Source organism: Falco rusticolus, chromosome 3 (assembly GCF_015220075.1).
Source record: "Falco rusticolus isolate bFalRus1 chromosome 3, bFalRus1.pri, whole genome shotgun sequence".
In the NCBI taxonomy this organism is placed as follows: domain Eukaryota; kingdom Metazoa; phylum Chordata; class Aves; order Falconiformes; family Falconidae; genus Falco; species Falco rusticolus.
The window spans coordinates 17825751-17846527 of record NC_051189.1 but is presented as its reverse complement, the minus strand read 5'-3'; the positions used below and the strand labels follow the sequence as shown (position 1 = coordinate 17846527).

Sequence of the window (20777 nt, the reverse complement as noted above, 5' to 3'; positions counted from 1 at the left end):
TGATTGCAGTGAAAAGCCACCACTGCAACACTTCTAGAAACAAAGGCTGCAGAAGTGTTTTGTTCCAATCAAAACAGTAGGCTCTGATTTCAGCTTTTAAGGGTTGATTTGTGCTCTAAAAGTAAACAGAAAACCCATCCTATCTTCTAATCTAACTGAAAAGTCATTTTAGCAATAAAAACCTCAAGCATTTCATCCTCATCAGTATCATCCAAATGAAATACTCTCATGTTGCAGAAACTCCCCCTACACATACACCATTTCTTTCCAATACTCTTCCAGTGAAACCTGCACATGCTGCAAGCACCTGCAAGTCCACTCCCCAGCTAGGAACCTTCCCTCCGCACACACCAAGGGTTTGCCCCTTTATTTTCAGATCAGGAGCTCTCTTCCCCTCCACCGCCTTCAGAAACAGCAGTTTACATCCCAAGAGGCTTCCCTGAAACTCCCTGGAAAGCCTGCACCCAAGAGGTGCCAAAGCAGGGCCCCCTCAAAATGATTTGGCCACATCTTCATCCTTATCTGTCCTACTCCCTCCTGGGTTGTGCAACCCCGCCAGCTCAACACAGCCAACTAAGGAACGTAAAGTAAGCTGACCATCAGGTCACGCCTGACACTCCTCTCCTTCCTCTTAACTCAATTCCCACAGATTTAGTTTGGTTTGGTTGGTTGGGGGTTTTTGGTGGTGGTGGTGGGGGGGGTTTTGTTTAGGTGTGCTGGTCTCCCTGGGGAGCCTCTGCCCCTGGCTGTGAGCCCCTTGGACTACTAAAGCCAAACCAGACATTGACACTGCTAGAGAAGAGTACATCCATCCCTGTGAACAAGTGAAGACTGCGCTTAAGTTTGAATTTTGCTAAGACAGACCTGTAGAGTTAAAAAAAAAAAAAAAAAGTAGTAAATATTGCCGTACTGCAAGATCCAAAGCACTTCCAATTTCAGCAGATGTCTGAACTCTAGCAAAATTTTTGCTCTCCTGCTCACAGATCCTGAGCAGGATCTTCTTAGAGTATCAATTCCTGCAAGACTTGATCCATTTTCTGAATTCACACAACACAAGGGCCAAAAGAACAATAAAAGCCCTTTATGCCACCAGTTGCATAAAGCTTTGGGGTGTTCAAGCTTCTTCACGCTGCCCCAGAATCTTTGCTGTACTTCAACATTAATTTTGTTTTTATCTTAAATTACATACCTTGGGGAAGAAGGGCGAGACAGAACAGAGAACAGGGCAAGACTAACTTTCCTACTCATTTATACGTTAAAAAACCCAAACCCTCTAGCATATGGGCTTTGAATCAGCTTTTAGGAAAATTTATCTGTATGTAAAAGCTCTTAAGTGAAAATACTGAAACATTAACATCAGTTACAGTTAACCCCTTAGCTGAAGCCCCTAAACCAAACAAGGTCAATGCCCAAAGCACACACATCGCCATTTCCTTTTTTGCAGTTGCTTGAATTTGTAACATCAATAAGCACAGACAGTTCAAGTCGACTAACAACTGCTTAAAAAGGCAGGTAAAGCAGCGTTACCGGCACGTGCTCAAGGCTTCCTCCTAGCAAAAGGCTTATCTGCTGAGCCCAGTTGCAGATACAAATACTGAACAGTGTCTCATCTTGCCCCTCCACCCACTAAGGACTCAGTAGGTGAGGGCAGAGACAGGCGTTGCTTTTCTTTGCAGCCTGAACAGAGACTGCCACTGTCTGAGCCCATATTGGGACAGGGGAAGCACTTTGAAAAACATTCTTTGATCAGACAATGCATACAATCCTCAATATTTTTTTTCTTCCCATTCTCAAGTCCAAATAAACCCCAAATTCTCAGTATCTTTAGATCCCTTCCTGACAGATTTAAAATATTTTTATTCCAAAACCCAGCACCTTAGGCTTCTCTACCTCATACATCCACCGACACCATACATAACCTGTATTCTCATAAAAAAAAAAAAAAGAGAGAAAAAAAAAGAGAAGCAACAACATAACCTCAGTTTCATTTCTCCATCGCAGTATTTGCTCCCCACAGCTTGAGATTATAAACACACACCACTGCCCAAGCATCAGGGAACCTAAACAGTTCCGATAGGAAGGGGTCTCAGATCAGTGCTATGTATAGGAACAGCACTCTGCAGGAGGGGCACTAATCAGACTGTAACGCAGGGCGGGAGCCCCTCCAGCCCAGGGAGGGATGGGCAATAGGAAGACCCCGGAGCCTTCTCCCCTCTTGTGACTGTCAATGAACTTTGCACCTAGATGCCTGCTAGTTTTTACAGACTGCGTGGTAGCAGTCAAGTAAGTCTTAACAAAGACAAGTGCTACAAAAAGCCTTTCCAGGTGGAGTAGGTGAGGGTGTTTCGATTTTAAAACAGGCTGAGGAGTCTGCTTGGGTTAACTACAGCTAATCAATACACTAACTTGAAAGCAAAGGGAAACATTACTGCAAAGAAACCGTCCACATTTAACTACCTACCGCGAGGTGACCTGAACTCTGTAGTATGAAAAGATTTACCAAGCAGCTTGGCAAGCCCAAGGGCTGGTGCAGGCAGCATCCTCACACCTCCAGTTACAATGAATGAAACCACTAACACAGGGATCCACCCACTGTCCTTTAATCCATGGCCAGTCCAGGGACTAAATACACACATCCCTTTTGAGAAATAAATGTAAACATTCAAAAGCAAGAAGACTTCTTGCAATGGTTTTGATTTTAAACACTGCCTCCAGCTGCCATGACCTTCATCACGAGAGACTGGTAAGTAGTTCAGAGAAACTCAGCCTTAAGAGCCGATTTGAGCTCTAATGGCATTTTGCAAGGGCTTTGTCCTTTGGTGGGAAATAAAATAATAAACCAAACCACCTTCAGGCACCAGAATTAAGGTTTCATTATCACTTCCCCCCCCCCCCTCCAACACCAATGAGATTCTGCAGAGGCCTCGCCAGCATCCCACAGTTACAGCTCTTTTTATGCAACTTTTGCTCACAAGTGTTGTAATCACTCCTTCTAGATCATGTTCCAGATGATAAAAGGGTGAGCCACTGCTGCAAACAGAACTCCTTTCATCACCAAAAAAGCACGCTTGAAAAATACAAGCAGCTGAAGCGTATTCATCTTTCCAATTCTAGAAAAGAGCACATCATCACCTTTTAGACATAATTCTGCTTGACATGCACATATCGCATATTTAACTTAATAAAATCATGACAATAGACCCAATTCTGCATATCAAGTCACACTATTACTATCATCCATGGCAAAATAAGAATCTAGGGATGCACAAAACCAGAAAAGCCATTTACTACTGCAGGGGATGACACTGCTAAGAACATCTTCACCAAAATTAGTGCTGTGCCATACTACAGCAAGTACAAATTGATCCATCATCCTAAGCCTAGCACGGAACAAGGGAGAATATGAATCGTCTTCATTTCATGGATGCATAACAGGATTAAAAAGCCATTAGGTGACTTGTTATATCAGAAGCTTCAGACTGTAAATTAGTGTCTATCTCTTCAGCTCGCTACCTTAACCATCAAGGCAAAGCAGTTTTCCTCCTTGATAAGGTACACAGTGGTATATAAACACAGAAAGAATCTTAGGTTGTATTGCAAACAATATGCTACTCTGAAAATTAAAGCCTCTCAGTTTTCCTAATGTGACAATCAGATGACAGAATGAAGCAACAGGTCCAGTTTCCAGCAACGCCACATTACCGAGTTGTGTTGAGAGAGGAGCTGTCATCCAGACAAAGTGATAGGAATGAAAGATGAAGCATTTTAGAAGCATTTGATTTCGTATTCTTGGCTCTTCTGCTGACTCCTAATGCAGCTGGAGCAAAATCAAAACGCGCACACTTGCCATGCTGTTGTCTGGTGTATAGTATGGACCAAGACTTTCCAGCTCAAGAAGCACAACAAATTCACAGAGTGCCTTATGTACCAAGTCCATGATCTTCTTTGGTGCCTCTATGGTAACAAACAGGAGAAATGCAGTCACACGAACAATGAGGACCAGAAGAGTCATTCAGAGGATGCTCAACAAGTCTCCAAATCAGCTGAGATAAGAGCCTCAAAAGGAACTCTGGCAGCAGTGCAGATCTGCCTGGACAGCGAGTATTGCAGAATACCAAGCTTATCCCTGGAAAAGTAACTAATCTCTATCAATTTCACACAGTTTGAGGGTGAGTAGGAGCGTACTTCCTCCCAAAGGACAACAGAGTATAATCAAGTATACCATTTTACAGCTTTTTTTTGTAATCGGCCAGGAAGGACACAGACTGTCAAGACTCATGGCGATAAAGAAAACGCCTTTACAATTTTGCAGTTGATCAGAGAAGACAAGGCTCCTACCCAAAAGCAGGTCATTTTCTTGAGTACTTTTATCAACAGCAGAAGGTGGTGTCACAGTACAGCTGTCAGACATTCCCTGGAGATGGACAGATCACAAGGTTTGTCTTAAGCTGAAATATGATTTAGTGAAACAGAGACAGTAACAGAGATTAAAACTTTAATTTAAAATTTTGTCAACAAAAATTGATTACAAAAAGGGAAATTATCTGTACAAAATAAGAAAGGAGGTACTCATTTAACAAGAGACTGCCATTGTCAGCGTACGCTGGAGGAGAAACAGTGCTTCAGGTCAAGTGACAAGTGAAAACCAAACCAACCAAGCTCATAATACAGAATTCTGAAGTGAATTTTCCATAAACCAAATTAAATTGACCTGAAGCAGCTCAAAAGCTAACCAAGACTTAATAGAAGTCTATTTTCCTTGCAAAACTTTTTCTCTTAGAGAATGAGGATGTACTAGAAAGCAAGACCCAGCACAGTGCACTGGGCCAGGACAATGACTTTTGCCATACTTCCTCCCACCGAAGCCTTTCTTCTGGCCTTCTGTACAAAGATGTGCTGCAATTTGAGTGTGCCAGGGTTTTGGCTGAGTCACAAACTATTGCAACTTCACTTAACAGTTAGGTTCTGATTCAAAATTAAGACAAATGCTTTGGAGACAGTGATATTACTACGATTAAAAAGACCAGTTGCACCATGACTCCTATAAAAATGGTGCTTCCCAAACTTCCCAAATAAAATCAATTAACAGCTGTCAGTCTACGGACTACTCTTTACAACACTGAACTCCTCTCTTCTACCTACCATTTTATAAAAAGACAAGAGCATCTTTAAAGTTCATCACTGAACAAACAAAAATGGCAGGTGATTTCTGAACTCCAAGTTCCTGTAAAATGTAAGCACGCAATATGATCATTACCAGTTTTCTACAGTTTTCCACAAGCTGAATCAACAAAATTAACCTGCAGTGAAGAAAGGTAGCATGTATTTTTTTCAAGCAAGCCAGATGAAAACTTCCAGTCTGACTGTTTATTTCCCACTCAGTTTCACATCACATAGTATTTACAAGTTTTTAAACCTTCAGAACCCAGGTTTAGTGAAGAAACAAAGTAGCAATAAAAATGTTTTGGCCCAGATTCACTCCACTTACAGATACCTGAGATACCCAAGTTGGGGTAGAACAACTTTCTGTGCCCCACCTACCTAGTAAAAAGAAAAAATGCTGATGGGAAATTCGGTCAGAGACTTGAATCTCATCCTAGTGACGATGCTTTTCCTCCTCCAACTAGAAAACAAAAAGTGAGCAACTATATTCCAACTTTGAAGTCTTGGTTAAGCTTAGAGTAACTGCATTCCTAATTTAATGGTTGTCATTTACGTGAACCTAAGCCTTACCTTGCTCACTAGAAGCACCTACCTAGGGGAGTCGGGGACAGCTACCTTTTAAGAATGCTATGAGACAAATGAGTCCTCCTTACAGCTGGGAAAACTGAAGTAAGAAAGAAGTTTGCTCAAGTCCATGCGGTCAGTAATAAGCTAGCATTACAGCTTCCTTGGTCTTAGTCCTGTGCTCTGCCCATGAGAACCCAGTACAAGGAAAACTACTCTACAGAATCATTCCCTTTTCCATGTCAAAAATTTCTACCAAAAAACGTAAATACTAATAAACAGTGTACATAATTTCTTATTTGACAGTGAAAGAGTCCCATAGTAAAGCAATCTGTTCTATTGTATCTTGACCCTGGAAAACTTTATTTCCAGCTTTAATTCTTTGAGGTCTTAAAGCTTTGAAGAGAAATTTGAAGATGCAGTTAACAAACATAATGCTGCAGTTAATACCCTTTACATTAACCACAATGATATGTTACATTTTCTAGTTTAAATGTTATTTGTGCTACCCAATTTTGCAATCAAAATAGAAACCTTGAAGCCAAGAATTCACAGATCTCAGGGAAAAAAAAAAACCAACCACACAAGCTAGACAACTTCAGTTTAAACAGCAAGCCTTGTAACATGCGATGAAGAGCTCAGAGATTTAAATTCTGTGAATATCTGTTATTGCCATTTCAAATGAAAGCCCTCTTATCCCTGGTCTTGCCCAGCCTGTGCTGTAGCAGGCAGGAAAATGCTGCACTGTAAGAAAAAACTCCCCTTAAAACATAGCTTAATAATGGAAATGAAATATTTGCACTTTGCTTTATGAATGCAGTAGAGATATCACTTAAATAATGTTTCCAAAGGCGCAGGGACTTAAGCACAGCTGTGGAAAAAGTCAGCTTCCTAAACTTTGGGGTTAGTTTGATCCATCTGCCTCACATTGGATTCTTAACTTACCACGGTCAACAAAGCTTTTAACGTACCAGGTGAGACAGAACACCATTACCTTGCTCCATCACATTCATGGAACAAGACTGCATAATGGATGCCCACTGCAACAGACAGACAATACTGTATAAAGAAGGCTTTTTTTAATGGCAGAATCAAATTGGACACTACTGGCTAACCTGGAGCAAGATCTACATTTTTGCCTTCTGGACTTTTTAATTTTCTCTTGAACCAGAAACATTCTTTCTGATCAGTTAAATCCAACAGTACTGCAGAGAGCCTGGTTCTTAAACATGCTCTGCACCAGGAAGGGTCGGTTCTACGTCCTATTAAAACCAAAGAGTTGCCATTTTCCAAAGGCAGGAGTTCTTCACTGGTCACCTAGCCGGAAACCTTGGCCCCAGTTGTGTCTTCCACCACCCTGTGGGTCTTCTGCAGCTCTTCTCATGCTAGCAGGTGGGACACCAAACCCCGACACTCCTCCTCTCCTATTTGGCAGCCAGCGGTACCTAGGGCAAGCCAGAAGAGGAGGAGAGAAAGTGAGAAACAGCTGTACCTTGGGGGTAAATGCCCAGACTACTATTCCATGCACTTCCTTTTAGCTGCTAGACTTTGCAATAAAACTGGCTTTTCACGGCAGCACTTCACAGAATTCTTTCCAAATCTAAGCCCTCAGTGCATTTTGAAATGGGAATTCTGGGGAACTTCCATCTCTGGGATATGGTTAGATACAATAATCCAAACATAGGGGAAAAAAACCCCATAAGGAGGTCTCACTGTTGAGAATAAACACTGTGATATAAACTTAGTTCCTCTAAATTCTCTCTCTTTTTTTTAAGGGGAAATAATAACAAAAATCCAAATAACTTCCGAGCATCTCTCTCTTCAATAGTTGCATAGGTCCTGTTACGACAGCATCTAACCATCTCACTGCTCTCCAAGTAAACATTCCTGAGGGACTGAGGACAAATGAGGCTAAGGGAAACAGGCTCAAGCAACTAGCTTGTCTGAAATCAAAGCTCAAGTGACCTGGCCAAAGCAAATGAGAGCTGTAAGACTTTATCATCCAACTTGGGCTATCATCTAAATAGAGTGATCTAAAATACAGCTTCTGCATTTTGCAAGGGATCCCATCAGTGCAGAGTCATTCCAGCTCTACAACAGTTACACAGAGCGCCTGCAGATCCCTTGCTAAATCTAACCACTAAAATCTGAGGCCCCAGATATAAAACCCCAATTCCTTTCTACAAGAAAAACAATCCTGTACGGTACAAATTCTTCATTATTATATTAAAGGTACCAGTAAATCATCACAGTGTCTTTTTTTTGATATAATGTTACAGTGCAAGGCAGAATTTATCCCTTTGTAGGGATATTCGCAGTACTTCTGTTCCTGCTTCTCAAACACAGAGAAAAGTTAAATACACCTATGAGGACTCAAGAGAATTACACATAACCAACAAGACTGATGGACGTTTCAGAGCTGTTATTACCTTGAGAAACATGGAAAAAAATATTTTGTCTCCTAACCTTTATGGAAAACTAGGTTTACCAGAAGGGCTTTTAAATACAGAGGTAGAAAATAAAACTTGCCTACTCATTAAAACTTGTACATAAAGTAGAACTGTAAATTAACTTTGCATCTTCTAATTAACAGTTTATGCTATAAAAAGGGTTAACTGAGTTGCTAACTAAAGTTTGGTAGAGAAGGAATATTTACAACACAAAAGGATGAGGACAAGGGCAACTGAAGCTACAGACTTTGGCTTCTGATCATAGCATTTCAATGCCAAAACAATTAACAAATCACAAGAAAAAGCTCTTCAGAAACCAAGACCTGCAGTCTCAAGTCAAGGTGACTGGTACAGACTGCAAAGCAGAATGCGCATTATAGTTGTGAACAAGTCTAAACTAACTCCTATTATTGTTACAGGTTGCTGAACTGGTAGCCACTGTAATGATACATGGAAATACAGATAAAAGATCATTTACAGGAGAAAACAGGTTTTTTGGTGCTATCTGATAATTGTTAGGGGGTTTTCTTTCTTACAGCCCAACTTACTAGCAGAACTACAACTTTTACTCTCACTCTTACGAGTGGGTAAAGGACATAAGCCATCCATAGGAGTAACAGAACGCTCACATGGGTCAGTTACAAGAAACTCAACATCTGATGACTCAGCAGCACAGTCAATACAATAGTCTGAAGCAGACTGATTTAGCAAAGTATTTTACACCTTACAATCTGGTAAATATATGCCTAATGAACAATACAGAAAATTGGACCAAACAAACAGTGAGTTAAAGAATAAAGCCAGCTTACAGGAACTGAGGTGTGGAGAGAAAATTCCTTCCTCCCAAATCCATTGGATATTTAAACATTAAAAAGAAATACAGGTGTCCAACCAGATTTCCTATCAGCTCATTGATGACTCTGCAAGGCAAGAAGAAAAAGAACTGTTTCACATGCTGTCTTCTCTGAAAATAAACTGACCATCTTCTGCCAGCTACTACTGTTCACCTGCCCCGGGTATTTCCAGGGCTGTGAGCCACAGAAAATTTCCCTTCCCTCAGCACTTTGCAGCCACTTCTTTATAAGGGCCAACCTTCAGTGCCAGCACATCAACAGGCTGTTCCACCCTCCCTCCCTGCCAAGCCTTCTCTACAGTCTGTACTGAAAATGCAATTAAATACTTGTTTACATCAGAGAATTAGACCGTACAGCTATTAGCGTGTAAAATAATAGTCTGCAGAGCTTGAGAAGTTACTGCTGTTTTCACTGGACAACCTGTCTCCTGCTGTACTGAACTGTTTTGTTCCCAATTTTGCAAAAACACTGAATGGAGGCCCTTGAGTATCTTCTGTCATGCATAGAAACAGCAGGTATCTAACAGCAAGCAGTTTCTCAAGTGACGGATGAGTCAGTAGGTGGCACAGCCAGAAAAGGGAATTTGGTTTTGCTATACTATCTCCTCCTTTTATAAATCAACCACATAACTTGTTGCTGTCACCAACTGTGTTACAGCGGCACCAAGAGGCCCCAGACAAATGCAGAGCACCAATGAGAAAGACCATGCACAGAAGGGTTTCTGCATCACCGTTTCATCACAGAAACCCAAGACAGACCAACAAATTCAGCAAGCACTAATATGGCACTGTGTGGGCTTGTTATTCCATTTTCCCTTGTTTCATAAGCTGAAAAAAACATTGCATTTGGCAAGACTGTGAGGAACAGAAGTAACAGCACTACCAGGGTCAAGTTAAATTTGTTTCTAAAACCAAGAAGGATGGCTGGTCACTACAGGACCCTTCCTGTAGTACGGAAAAGGCCTAATGCATAGATTTACTAGAAGATAAACCAAATTCTTATTTGGTTTCCCCTCACCTACATTCTCTAGTTCTCACATGCACATCTCCTTTTTGCTTTTATCTTAAATGGTGACCATGTCATACTAAGCATTATCAGTCAGATTATACAGCTTTAAGCTTTTTATTTTAATACTGCTTCTAAATGCAGCAGTCAGTTCAAAAGCCATAAAAACTTCTGTAACTTCAAATTGGCCATGTAAGTAAATACGTACGATCCACCAATGATGTAGTTGAATCCCAGAATAACCCATGGAAGGTAACAGGCCTGAAAAAGAATACAGTGGAGACAGAGAAATTTTAAGTACAAGTTAAGGACATAAAGCTGCTCAACTTCCCACTGCAGTAAGCACGATTATCATCTCAGTGTTTTAGGCATTACTCAAATCCTGATATATTAACTTAAGCAGATTCTACCTAACGAGGCAGGATACTCCAAACCAAGCAACCACTAACATTTTTAGAAAAATCACACTCATTTAAACATTTTAAGTAAATGTGTCTTTGGCACTCTATGTTCCACAGCATGGTTACATCTGAAACAAAGTCGTAACATTTCTGATTTTGAAAAGGTCTGGAAACAATGATCAAAAGAGTTTTCACTACATGATCGGGCAGAAACAGATGAGGTTGCACAGGAAAGAATTTAAATATCAACATTTTGTCACTACGGTGTCACTACATTCAGCTTTTATCCAAGTTAATGTTTATCAGGAATTTTTTTCTCTCTTCAGACCAATGAATTTCAGTTGTCAGTACATGTTTTCAGTAAAGCCACACTGAGTGACACCATATGGAAGACCATGAACAAATCTGTCTTCATTGCATCTCAAGGAGTATATAGCTGTGTGAAAGTATAGGCCATCTTTAATAACACAAAGTATTTATATTTTGCTCCTCACCCCCTTCATGTGCATCTTCGGGGCACAAACCTTTCCAATATCCAGTCTGACATACCTTAAATCTTGTTCCAAACCAAAATGATACGATCATGTCTCTGTTCAGCTGGGCCCACACATAAAGTACTGACATGATGAGTGGAATCATCAGCAACTGCAATGTTGAAAAAAAAAAAAAAAAAAGGCAGAAAGTTACCATTGCTTTCACAGAAGTCTAAGAAACAAACAGACAGCACAACCTATAAGCTTCAAAAATGGCTCGTAAGCATAATAAATCAGAAAAACCTTTAAAGATTGCCCCAGAATCTTTGCCATCACGTGACATGGATCTGTTCAAAAACTATTGAGAAAGCTAAGCATTGGCCATTCTCTTTTGCAAGACCATGCTGAAGCAAAGGGCTCCAACTTGCACCAACTGAAAAAGCAGCCATCGTTAACTCCTCTGCTCCCAGCTCCTTAGCAGCACCACCTACAGCAATGTCAGTGACATGCTTGTGCCACAATCATTTCCATTCACAACCCTGGGCACTAACCCAAACACACTCATCTGGGGCTAAGCTAACAGAGCAGCTGAAGTGTTACTCCATCCAAATGCTAGCTATGCTCCCCTCAGAGCACCACAGAAGGAAAGTGCACCAGTAAATCACTATTTCAGAGTACTGCCGCCAGCCTTGGCAAAGGCACCTCAGCAGAGCTCGGAGGTAACCCATGCTCCATACCAGGAGATGAGACTGTTTCAAATACCTCCTTACTGTGACCGTGTACTAGCTGACTGGACCATTCCTAGTGAAACAAATATAAAGCACTATTTTAGCTACATGCTGATTTTGACAGACTGTGCCAGCAACATTTCCATGAACTGGTTTAATGCTGCAAACCAGCTCATTTGTTTGGAAGAGAGGTTAAAAATCATTTCTGCAGGGGTGCCGCTACTCAACAGATTCCACATTAAAGCTGGCACACCAGCACCAGTCCAGTCTTCCCCAAGCCCTACGGTATACCAGCAGTCTGACTCTTCACACAAGCACCTTAGGGTCTTTATTAAAACCATGACACTCTGTTGTGTCCAAGAAGCACTCCCCCATCTCCCTCCTTAATATCTGGGGAGATAAGAACTAGTTCACTGAAAATGGTTATTTGGACCACTATTTTAATCACTCTTGTGAGGATTTTGCACTGCACAGTTCTGATCTGAACCTACAGCTGCATTTTTCACAAAAAGATCAGTAAAAGGCACACTACATTTTAGAAGACTAATGAACCCAAGAATAGTTTTTAGGTAAAAAAATTAAGAATGCAGATTCACATTAATTAGAAGAAACAGTATATAGGTGACATCTTGTGTCCATTTTAGTAAAAGGCTGAACACTTCCTGACTGTGCAAAGAGCCAATTTTCACTCCCTGACTCCCTAACTAGGTTAGAAGTGAGAGTCAGAAGATACAGGCTTGTGATGTCAGCGGAGGCTAACCCAAACTAAAAAACTAACAATATACACACAACAGTTCATTTTGATATAAACTAAACCAGCCTAGTTTAACTATGTTCTGCAAACTGTCAATAATGCTCTCTACAAAGTCATTAAGTAGTCAGAATGTTCCATAACATTATTTAAAAACTTCAGCAGTTACCTGCATGTCCATTGCCAAGCCAGTTATCTGTCATTGCACCATTAAGGAAAATGCAGTAAAACCTGATAAACTAGAACAACAAAAAGAGCTGAACACACACGTAAAGGCCTTTAATGTTTAAAATTAAAACAGCGTTCCTGTGTAATATTAAGCTGACCACTGGAAAAAATGAAAACCCTGCAATGATCTAAAGATGTACACACTTAGTTTCAATAATTGCTTTTCAGTAGCCTCTCAAGCTACCACCTCAAGTCATTACCCCAAGAGCTGACGCATGCACTGACCTTCCCTCCATGGTGAAACTGTCTAGAAACTCGATCAGTTCTTGCATAAAAGCATGTTACAAGTTTAACAGCTGGATTCTTTCATTAGTTTTTTAAAGACTAAACTGCTGGTTTTCTAACTGAAGATATATCAGATCATTAAAAAAATACCAACATATTGCCACCGTGTTTTAGAAAATAATTTCTTGAAGTGCATCAATGCAGGCTTTTCATACTACTTTTGGAACGCAAAGGATCTACTTGCTGTAGTGACTGCTGAGTAGAAACAATTGCTGAATAATTTTGCTATGATCAGAATGCTTTTAACCGTTCATGAATGTGTATGAAATGGTATCAAGTGTTTTCCCAGATCATGCATTCAGGTTGCTCCTTACGTCATATGGGGAACAAGCAACTGGAAGCTTTTAAATGACCAGTTTGAAAGTCAAGTCACAATCAGATTCATCTAATAGCTCACAGCCAACAGCCTGCAACCACAATGAAGCTGATGGTTTTCTTAACAACATAACTAAACGCACAATTGTTTGCCTAGTCGTTGCCGTGGCTCAACAGGACTAGCAGGAATAGCAATTCCCTCCATACAGTGGAATGTGACTAGATAGTTCATCTATTGATAAAGGCAACAGCATTTCTACACACTCTCTCTCCCAGCTGTATCTGATTCACACTGATGTCACCACTCCCTTTTTTCCACATGCTGTGCCACACAAATTGCTACAAGGAGGTAGCCACAGCACAGACAGAAGGGGAGCACATCCAAGAATGGAGGCTCCACAACCTCTCTTGGCAACCCATGCTGGTGTTTGACTGCCCTAACAGTAAAAAGAGTCTTTCTTACATTTAAGTGGAATCTTCTGTGCTTCATTTTGTTCCTGTTGCCTCTTGTCCCACCACTGAGCGCTACTGAGAGAAGCCTAGCTCTATTTGCTTTACTCCCTCTCTCATCAGGTATTTATCCACATGGGTATTATGTCCAGCTCTGGAGTCCTCAGCAGAGGAAAAAGATGGACCTATTGGAGCGAGTACAGATGAGGGCCACGAAAATGATTAGAGGGATGGAACTGGAACACCTCTCCTGTGAGAAAAGGCTGAGAGAGTTGGGGTTATTCAGCCTGGAGAAGACAAGGCTCCAAAGCGACCTTATTACAGCCCTTCAATACTTAAAGGGGGCTTATAAGAAAGATGGGGACAGACTGTTTTCACAAGGGCCTGTAGCAATCAGACAAGAGGTAGTGATTTTAAACTAAAAGATGATAGATTTAGACTAGATATTAGAAGTTTTTTATGCTGAGGGTGGTGAAGCACTGAAACAGGTTGCCCAGAGAGGTGGCAAATGCCCCGTCCCTGGAAATATTCAAGGCTGGGTTGGACGGGGCTCTGAGCAACCTGATCTAGTCGAAGATGTTCCTGTTTATTGCAGGGAGGGGCTGGACTAGATGACCTTTAAAAGTCCCTTCCAACCCAAACTACTCTATAATTCTATGATAAGACACCACTGAACCTCCTGTTCCCCAGTCTGCACAATCCCAGCCCTCTCAGCTTCACCTCATGTGACAGATGCTCCAACCCTTTAATCATCATGACCTTTCACTGAACTCACTCCAGTATGTCCATGTTTGTCTTGTATTTGGGAACCTGGAGATGGATGCAGCCCCCCATACGTCTCACAAGGGCTCAGCAGAGAGGGGTAATCACCTCCCTCAAGCTGCTGGGAATGCTCTGCCTAATGCAACCCAGGAGGCTGGTGGCCACCTTTGCCAGAAAGGCATGCTGCTGGCTCATGGCCAACTTGGTGTCCAGCAGGACTCCCAGAGCCTTTTCTGCCAAGATGCTTTGCAGACTGTCAGTCCCCAGTCTGGACCACTGCCTGAGGCTGTTCCTCCCTGGGGGCAGGCCTCTGCACTTCCCTTTGCTGAGCTCATGAGATTCCTGACCAGCACATTTCTCCAGCCACTACAGATCCCTCTGAAGGGTAGCACAACCATCTGGTTTATCAACAACTCCTCCCAGTTTTGTACCTGAGACCTAAAAGAAAATTCAGGTAGAACAGCACAGCTCATGGAAAAACTGTTTCCCAACATTCCCAAAGCAACAAGCCCAGCTTCTTCAGGAAGCTGGCTCAGTGCAGATATTGCAACACTGATTTCACAGACTCAGATAATCTGTGCCTAGCAGGTAAAGGATCTCTCTGTGAGGTCCCTGAATTTCCAACTTAGGGAATGGCACAGATCAGACTTATTTGCACATTTGCAGCTTAAACACACTAAATTCACTCTTAGCCCATGCAGCAATCCACAAAAGTGGCTAAGTGAAGCAATACAGCGAGCACCATGGAAGTTCACGCACTAGCTGAGCTTTGTGTAAGCAGAACTCTAGTCCCCAGATTACATACTTGTAGGAAGAATACTAATAAATGTGCCAATACAAGACACTTGCTACCTTTCCAGGAAGATTAAAAACTCACCTGTGAACACTTGCTAAATTTTAAAACTGTCAGCTGCTAAAACCTGGTCTTTGAACATATTTCAAGCAGAAACAGGAGAACCAAAACATTCTAAAAGTTTGATGAACAGAAGGATACAACAATGCAGATCCAGTTAAACAGGAGCATGAACATGTAATCTGCTGGCCTTCCATCAAAAGCTCCTGTAAATAAAAAGAATTATTAGGAAACGTACCAAAATCTTGGTAAGAAATTAAGACTTTACTTTTGGGAGTCTAAGAAAAGCTCAGCTAATAACAGTTGTCTTACGTGCAGTCTGTGGTTTATTCTTTTTAATTTTAAAAAGCCTTATAATAGAACAACCTACAGACTGAAAAATAAGACATTCAGCCTACTGCATTAAAGTCCACAGTGCCTCTACTTGAAAAAGTACACAGTTTAACTCTGGAGATAAGTGGCTTTAACTTCATAAGACCTCAAATTGGAGTTGGACCCCATCCTTCATAAGAAGCTGCCAGTCAGAAACACACAATAAAGAAATAAATACACATGCATGACAACAACAGAGACATCAAGTTTAATGACAGTCATGAGAAAACCAGTCCTTACTTAGGCAAACTGCATCCTCTTTGCATCGTCTAGTCAGATTCAAGAGATGCAACAGTTTTTACATTCCAGAAACATTACCACACATGACAAGGAGGATACACATGTGCAGTGCATTCTGTTCCTTCTTCTAAGCTTAATGGCTTGCCTAATTCCCCATTTCAAACACAAAATCATAGAACGGTTTGGGCTGGAAGGGACCTTAAAGATCATCCCATTCCAACCCCCCTGCCATGGGCAGGGACACCTTCCACTAGACCAGGTTGCCCAAAGCCCCATCCAGCCTGGCCTTGAACACTTCCAGGGCTGGGGCATCTACAACTTCTCTTCCAATGTCTCATCACCCTCACAGTAAAGAATTTCTTCCTAACATCTAATCTAAATCTGTCCTCTTGCATCTTAAAACTATTACCTCTTGTCCTATCACTACATGGGATATACACATGTACATGGGATGACATGTACATGACATGTCAATTTTCTTCAGAACAGTGGAAACAAAAACACAGAGCAATATTCCCTGCAGGTCATACTAAATGAAATTATCTCTAGATGCCTAAAAAATAAACTTAGGAAAAAATCTTTTGGAAAGTTTTAAAGTTGGAGAACTAGATTGTTGCCATACAACAAATACAAACAAATAAAAAGAGGAACCTGATTAATCCTGTAGAAACTCCAGCACAGAAATTCCTCCAGAATAGGGAGAAAACAAGTAAGTATTATCTCCTTAAAGTCTTTGATTTCTTATTATCTAGGAGATTACCAACAAGAATATTAGACAAACTATTTAAATTGACTTTCCAATGAATATCTAAGAAAACTGAGCTGCAGACTTCTAAAAAGCTCAGCACAGAAAGGAAGAGTCTCCACTGGGTCCTTCAGTAGAGCCCAGGGTATAATCCGGTCCTCAGGGAAGAGCTGCAGACTCATTATCTCATCATTCATACTGCTGGGGAGTGAACTCTGAATATTCTGCTTTCTCTGTTGGTATTTGTTATGTTCTTCTCCAACAGAAACACAACAAAAATGCATTAATCTCCTTTTCCTCAGGAAGCTAGAGGTCAGCTTGTTAGGAAAGCACAAGCACAGTACAAAACTGTATGAATATTTCCGACAGCTAGATTTGAAGCTAGCATGCAACACCAGTGTATGCCTAAAAACCACTACAACCCTGAAAACAGAAGTTTCAGTTCCTCAGTTACACAGACAAAAGGAGGCATAGACCTATGCAGATTTCCACCTGTGAACATATTATCAGCAACTTACACACTTCCCACTTTCAAAAGGATTCAACCCTTTTTCGTAGAAAGGAGGACTGACCTAACCAAGAACTTCATTTATACCCAGAAAAATGACTGTAATATAAAAGAAATGCACTGATTCAAACAACACAGCTGACTTCCCAGTTTCAAAATCCAGATGCGTTGTACAGCAGCAATGTAAATTTACTGTAGAAAATGACTGACTTCCATGAGACTTCTGCCACAGCACAGAAAACAAGAGCGTTTTCTAAGTGTGTGTACTCTCATGTGTTCATAACGTACTGCAGAAATGCTCAGAGAGGAGAAACCATTTCTAGCTATTAAACTGCTACTTACTTTTACTAAGAAAACAAACAAATACAATCTGGCACCACTCCTGCCTTTCCCTGCTACTCTTCTTATGACTTTAATGGGATTCCACAAGACTCTGGATGACCGGTTTACCAGAGACCTCTTCTTTATCGTGGGACTTGCCAAACACCACCTTGCAATGCATTTCCACTTACACCATCAGTTCTAAGACTTCATTAGAACTACACTGAAATTCTTGTTCATAAAGGCTTTCAGGAGCTTGGCTTCGCAAATACGTTAATTATTCACTTCAACTGAAACAATTTTTGCCTAGCTTTAATGAACTGTGCAACGCAAAATGAAAACAATTTTGAAGCTACCTCATAACAACAATTCCTTTTTTGAGAAAAAGGATCCATTATCTGTTCTCCCTTCTTCCACTCTTAATTCTCTCCTCTAACTGAAAATCCAACTAGTTCCTTTTTCACACTTATGTTTGACAGAGGATACACTTCATTTGTACAACGTATCCCTCAATTCAACGTAGATAGAATAACACAGGTAAGCATCCCTTTCAAGAAAAAGGAAAAACTGACATTGTTTTTCTCAAGATGGTTATACCCATTGTTACATATGCTTTATCAAGCTTCTGTGTTAAAGGACATCAAACACAAGAAAACAGAGGTAATGTCATCTTTTAGTCTCTCTCTCCTTCACTTCCTGAAATCCAACAACTAAAAGCACCAGGCCCTCCTACTGAAACAAGTATCAAGTTCAGATCCTAAACGAACAGGCTCCCTATCAAAGAAAGGAGCCGGTCACAGAAAAACAGCTTTCAGAGCGCCTTTCACATGACTCTGATCAAATCAGCCGCAATCCCATCACCACAGACATTCGCAATAGAAGCTCTATCTAACAACACTTAGTCTATATCAACTCTGGGCAGAGTTCACCACATGCATATAATTTAACGGATAACATACCTGTTTCTAATCGTGACGAATATTGATACAAGAAATACAAATTCACCAAGTACAGAAATCCTGTTCCAGGTCCCACTGGGAAGAAGAAAGTTGCAGTTATCGGCCGCCAGATCTGTCCAGATCAAAAAAGAAAGATAGATCTATTTATATACTGTAGAATGAACTCATATGCATAGCGCTTTTCTTTTCATTTGTTATCAATTATTTGGAAGATCAAGGAGAAGATTAAAAATAGCCCAAGTATCAACAGCTGCTGCTTCAGCAGCTTTTACAGTTAGGTGTTGTTTGTTGGGGTGGTGATTTTTTTTTTTCGAAGTCTGATAAGCAAAGCTATTATGATTACAACAAAAATCACACAAAACTTCCCAGATCACTTCTGTCACATCTTCACAGTATTGAGTCTTTAATTGCAGTGCAACAGGGATATGCGTGCAAGGATGCTACCCTGTTCTAAAAGCATCCATACAGAACCCATTCTTACCTGTTGAACAGAGGCCAAGGAATTCACACAATGGCCTTTAGCATAACCATTCCAGACAGCACACACTGCTCTGAGCATCCTGCACCTGCTTTAGAGAGTCTCCCAACTATCTATCAATATTAGGTACAGCCAACTGCACGGCAACATGCAGCAGGGACAGAAAATGTCTGGCCATTTATGAACGAGTTCTTTAAGCAGCAACACTTCCAAGCAGGAGTATTGGGATCCTGAAAGGCACAGTTCCACAAGGAGTAACAGAACTAGAGGAAAAAACAGCCCTTTAAGCTACTAAATTTTGGGGACGATACATGAAACAAACTACAGATAGAGCTATCTTTTTATCTTTTTTTGCATTCAGTCTTCTCCACTGAAGCTATAATGAGCAAGTAAAATAGAAATTTAAAAGCTGGAATCCTTTATCTTCCTTCATTTTCAGTTCATCCAGCCAGTGGGTGCTCTCCCCCTACACTCCTGCATACCAGAACACTGAACCTGTAACCTCTCAATGCAAGGATAATTACTATATCCAGTTTGTGAGCACTTCTGATATTGCTAACACATCCAGAAACACTGTTATCTGAAACCTCAGGACTTCAGTTGTTACTTTATGTCAACCATAACTAGGCATAGAAGCTGGCAATCCCAGCCAGAAACTTTTTCAAATTCCAAGCAAAAAGGTGCAAAAGATGCACTTCTTTAGCTCTGCCTTAATATCTCCAGAGCTACCTGCAGTTTAGGACAGTTGCACACCTGCCTGTAGCCCCTGTTCCCAGTCACACCCACACAATCACACAACAGAGGCCAGGCAAGTCACCCGAAGTCACAGGCATAGGTTTTATGATTGTAGTGCCTTGGCACAACCACCAGTGCCAGCCAAAACAACTCTCCCAAAACACGTAGGGAAAAAACACACCAAAATGAGATGCAAGACAAACTACGGGGCCTGTCAAGGGCCACTGCCCTCCTTGTCTCACCCAGGGGCCCTGGCAGGGCCAGGCACCGCAGCCTGTGTCACCTTGGTGGGGAGCCCGGGGCCTGCAGAGGCAGAGCACTAAACCCGGGGCCCAGCTCGCAGGCCTTATATAGGTTAAGCAGGAAGGCAGGCCCGGCTTCCCGCTGCAGGCGATGTGGGTCACTCCCAAGGGCTCCCTCGGTGCGCGATTCCCTCCCAGCGCGACCGTGGAGGCCGAAGAGGGGTCCAGACCCCAGACCGCACCTCCGCAGCCCCCAGCCCCGCCAAGTCGCGCACTACAACTCCCAGAATGCCCAGCGCGGCCCGGACCAGGCTCTCTTATGGCGCGGACGCCGCAAGGCACGCCGGGACGGGTAGTGCGGTCCATACTTGGAAGCGGTTGATGAAGGCGTCGGGCCATAGGAAGAGGTAGACGGGGCTGACAAGGCCCAGCTTGCCGATGAGCGGCACCGCAATGGAGCCGGCGAACCAGTAGCGGGTGATCAACGGGATGCTCCGGAACCAGTCCCCCAGGTCCGACATGTCGCCGCCGCCGCACCCGGCCGCCGCCCGAGGCCTCGCTACGAAGCGGCCGCTAAGGAAGAAGCGAGGCGAGGGTCCAGCCGCGCTCCGCCCGCTGTTCCCAGCGCCGCCGCCCCGGGCAGGGAGAGGAAACCCAAGCCAGACGTGGCGCCGCCGAATTCGGCCGGGCCGCCGCCACTTCCGGCCCCGCCCCTCGGCTGCCATGGCAACGGCAGCGCCGGAAGTTCCGCCTCTTCGTGGAAGGCGGAGCAACCCGCCGTTGCCGGGTGACGGTGCCGCCGTCCCCGCGGGCTGGGCCGGCGGCCGGCCCCTTTCTCCGGAGCTGTATTTAGTAACGCGAGGGCGCTGGTAACAAGAGCTAACCGGCAGCAGGC

At 42.3% G+C, this 20777-nt stretch overlaps 1 protein-coding gene across 2 annotated transcripts; it reads right to left on the bottom strand.

Annotated features, from left to right (window-relative positions):
• Positions 1–3211: 3211 nt before the first annotated feature.
• On the bottom strand, positions 3212–20592 carry DERL1 (derlin 1). Of its 2 annotated transcripts, XR_005102913.1 has the most exons (9): positions 20251–20592; positions 18428–18539; positions 15424–15488; positions 12559–12585; positions 10987–11082; positions 10245–10297; positions 8987–9097; positions 5143–7172; positions 3212–4414 (listed from the first exon to the last, which is right to left on the bottom strand). XR_005102913.1 is itself a non-coding variant. In XM_037378666.1 (8 exons), exons 1-8 carry the CDS (start codon positions 20401–20403, stop codon positions 7034–7036), a joined length of 756 nt encoding a protein of 251 aa, XP_037234563.1. In that variant the 5' UTR covers positions 20404–20592; the 3' UTR covers positions 4482–7033. The 2 variants fall into 2 exon arrangements, 1 of the variants encoding a protein (XP_037234563.1); XM_037378666.1 differs by lacking the exon at positions 3212–4414 and having other exon boundaries at positions 4482–7172.
• Positions 20593–20777: the final 185 nt, after the last annotated feature.

Excerpts from the sequence above, each read along its gene's own strand:
- DERL1 (XM_037378666.1), bottom strand. The coding sequence starts at position 20,403 with ATGTCGGACCTGGGGGACTGGTTCCGGAGCATCCCGTTGATCACCCGC. Across the intron at positions 9,098-10,244 it reads AACTACATCATTGGTGGATC|AGTCATCAATGAGCTGATAG; the intron begins GTACGTATTTAC and ends CTTGCCTTGCAG. Across the intron at positions 7,173-8,986 it reads CTCTCCACACCTCAGTTCCT|GTACCGCTGGCTGCCAAATA; the intron begins GTAAGCTGGCTT and ends GGCTTGCCCTAG.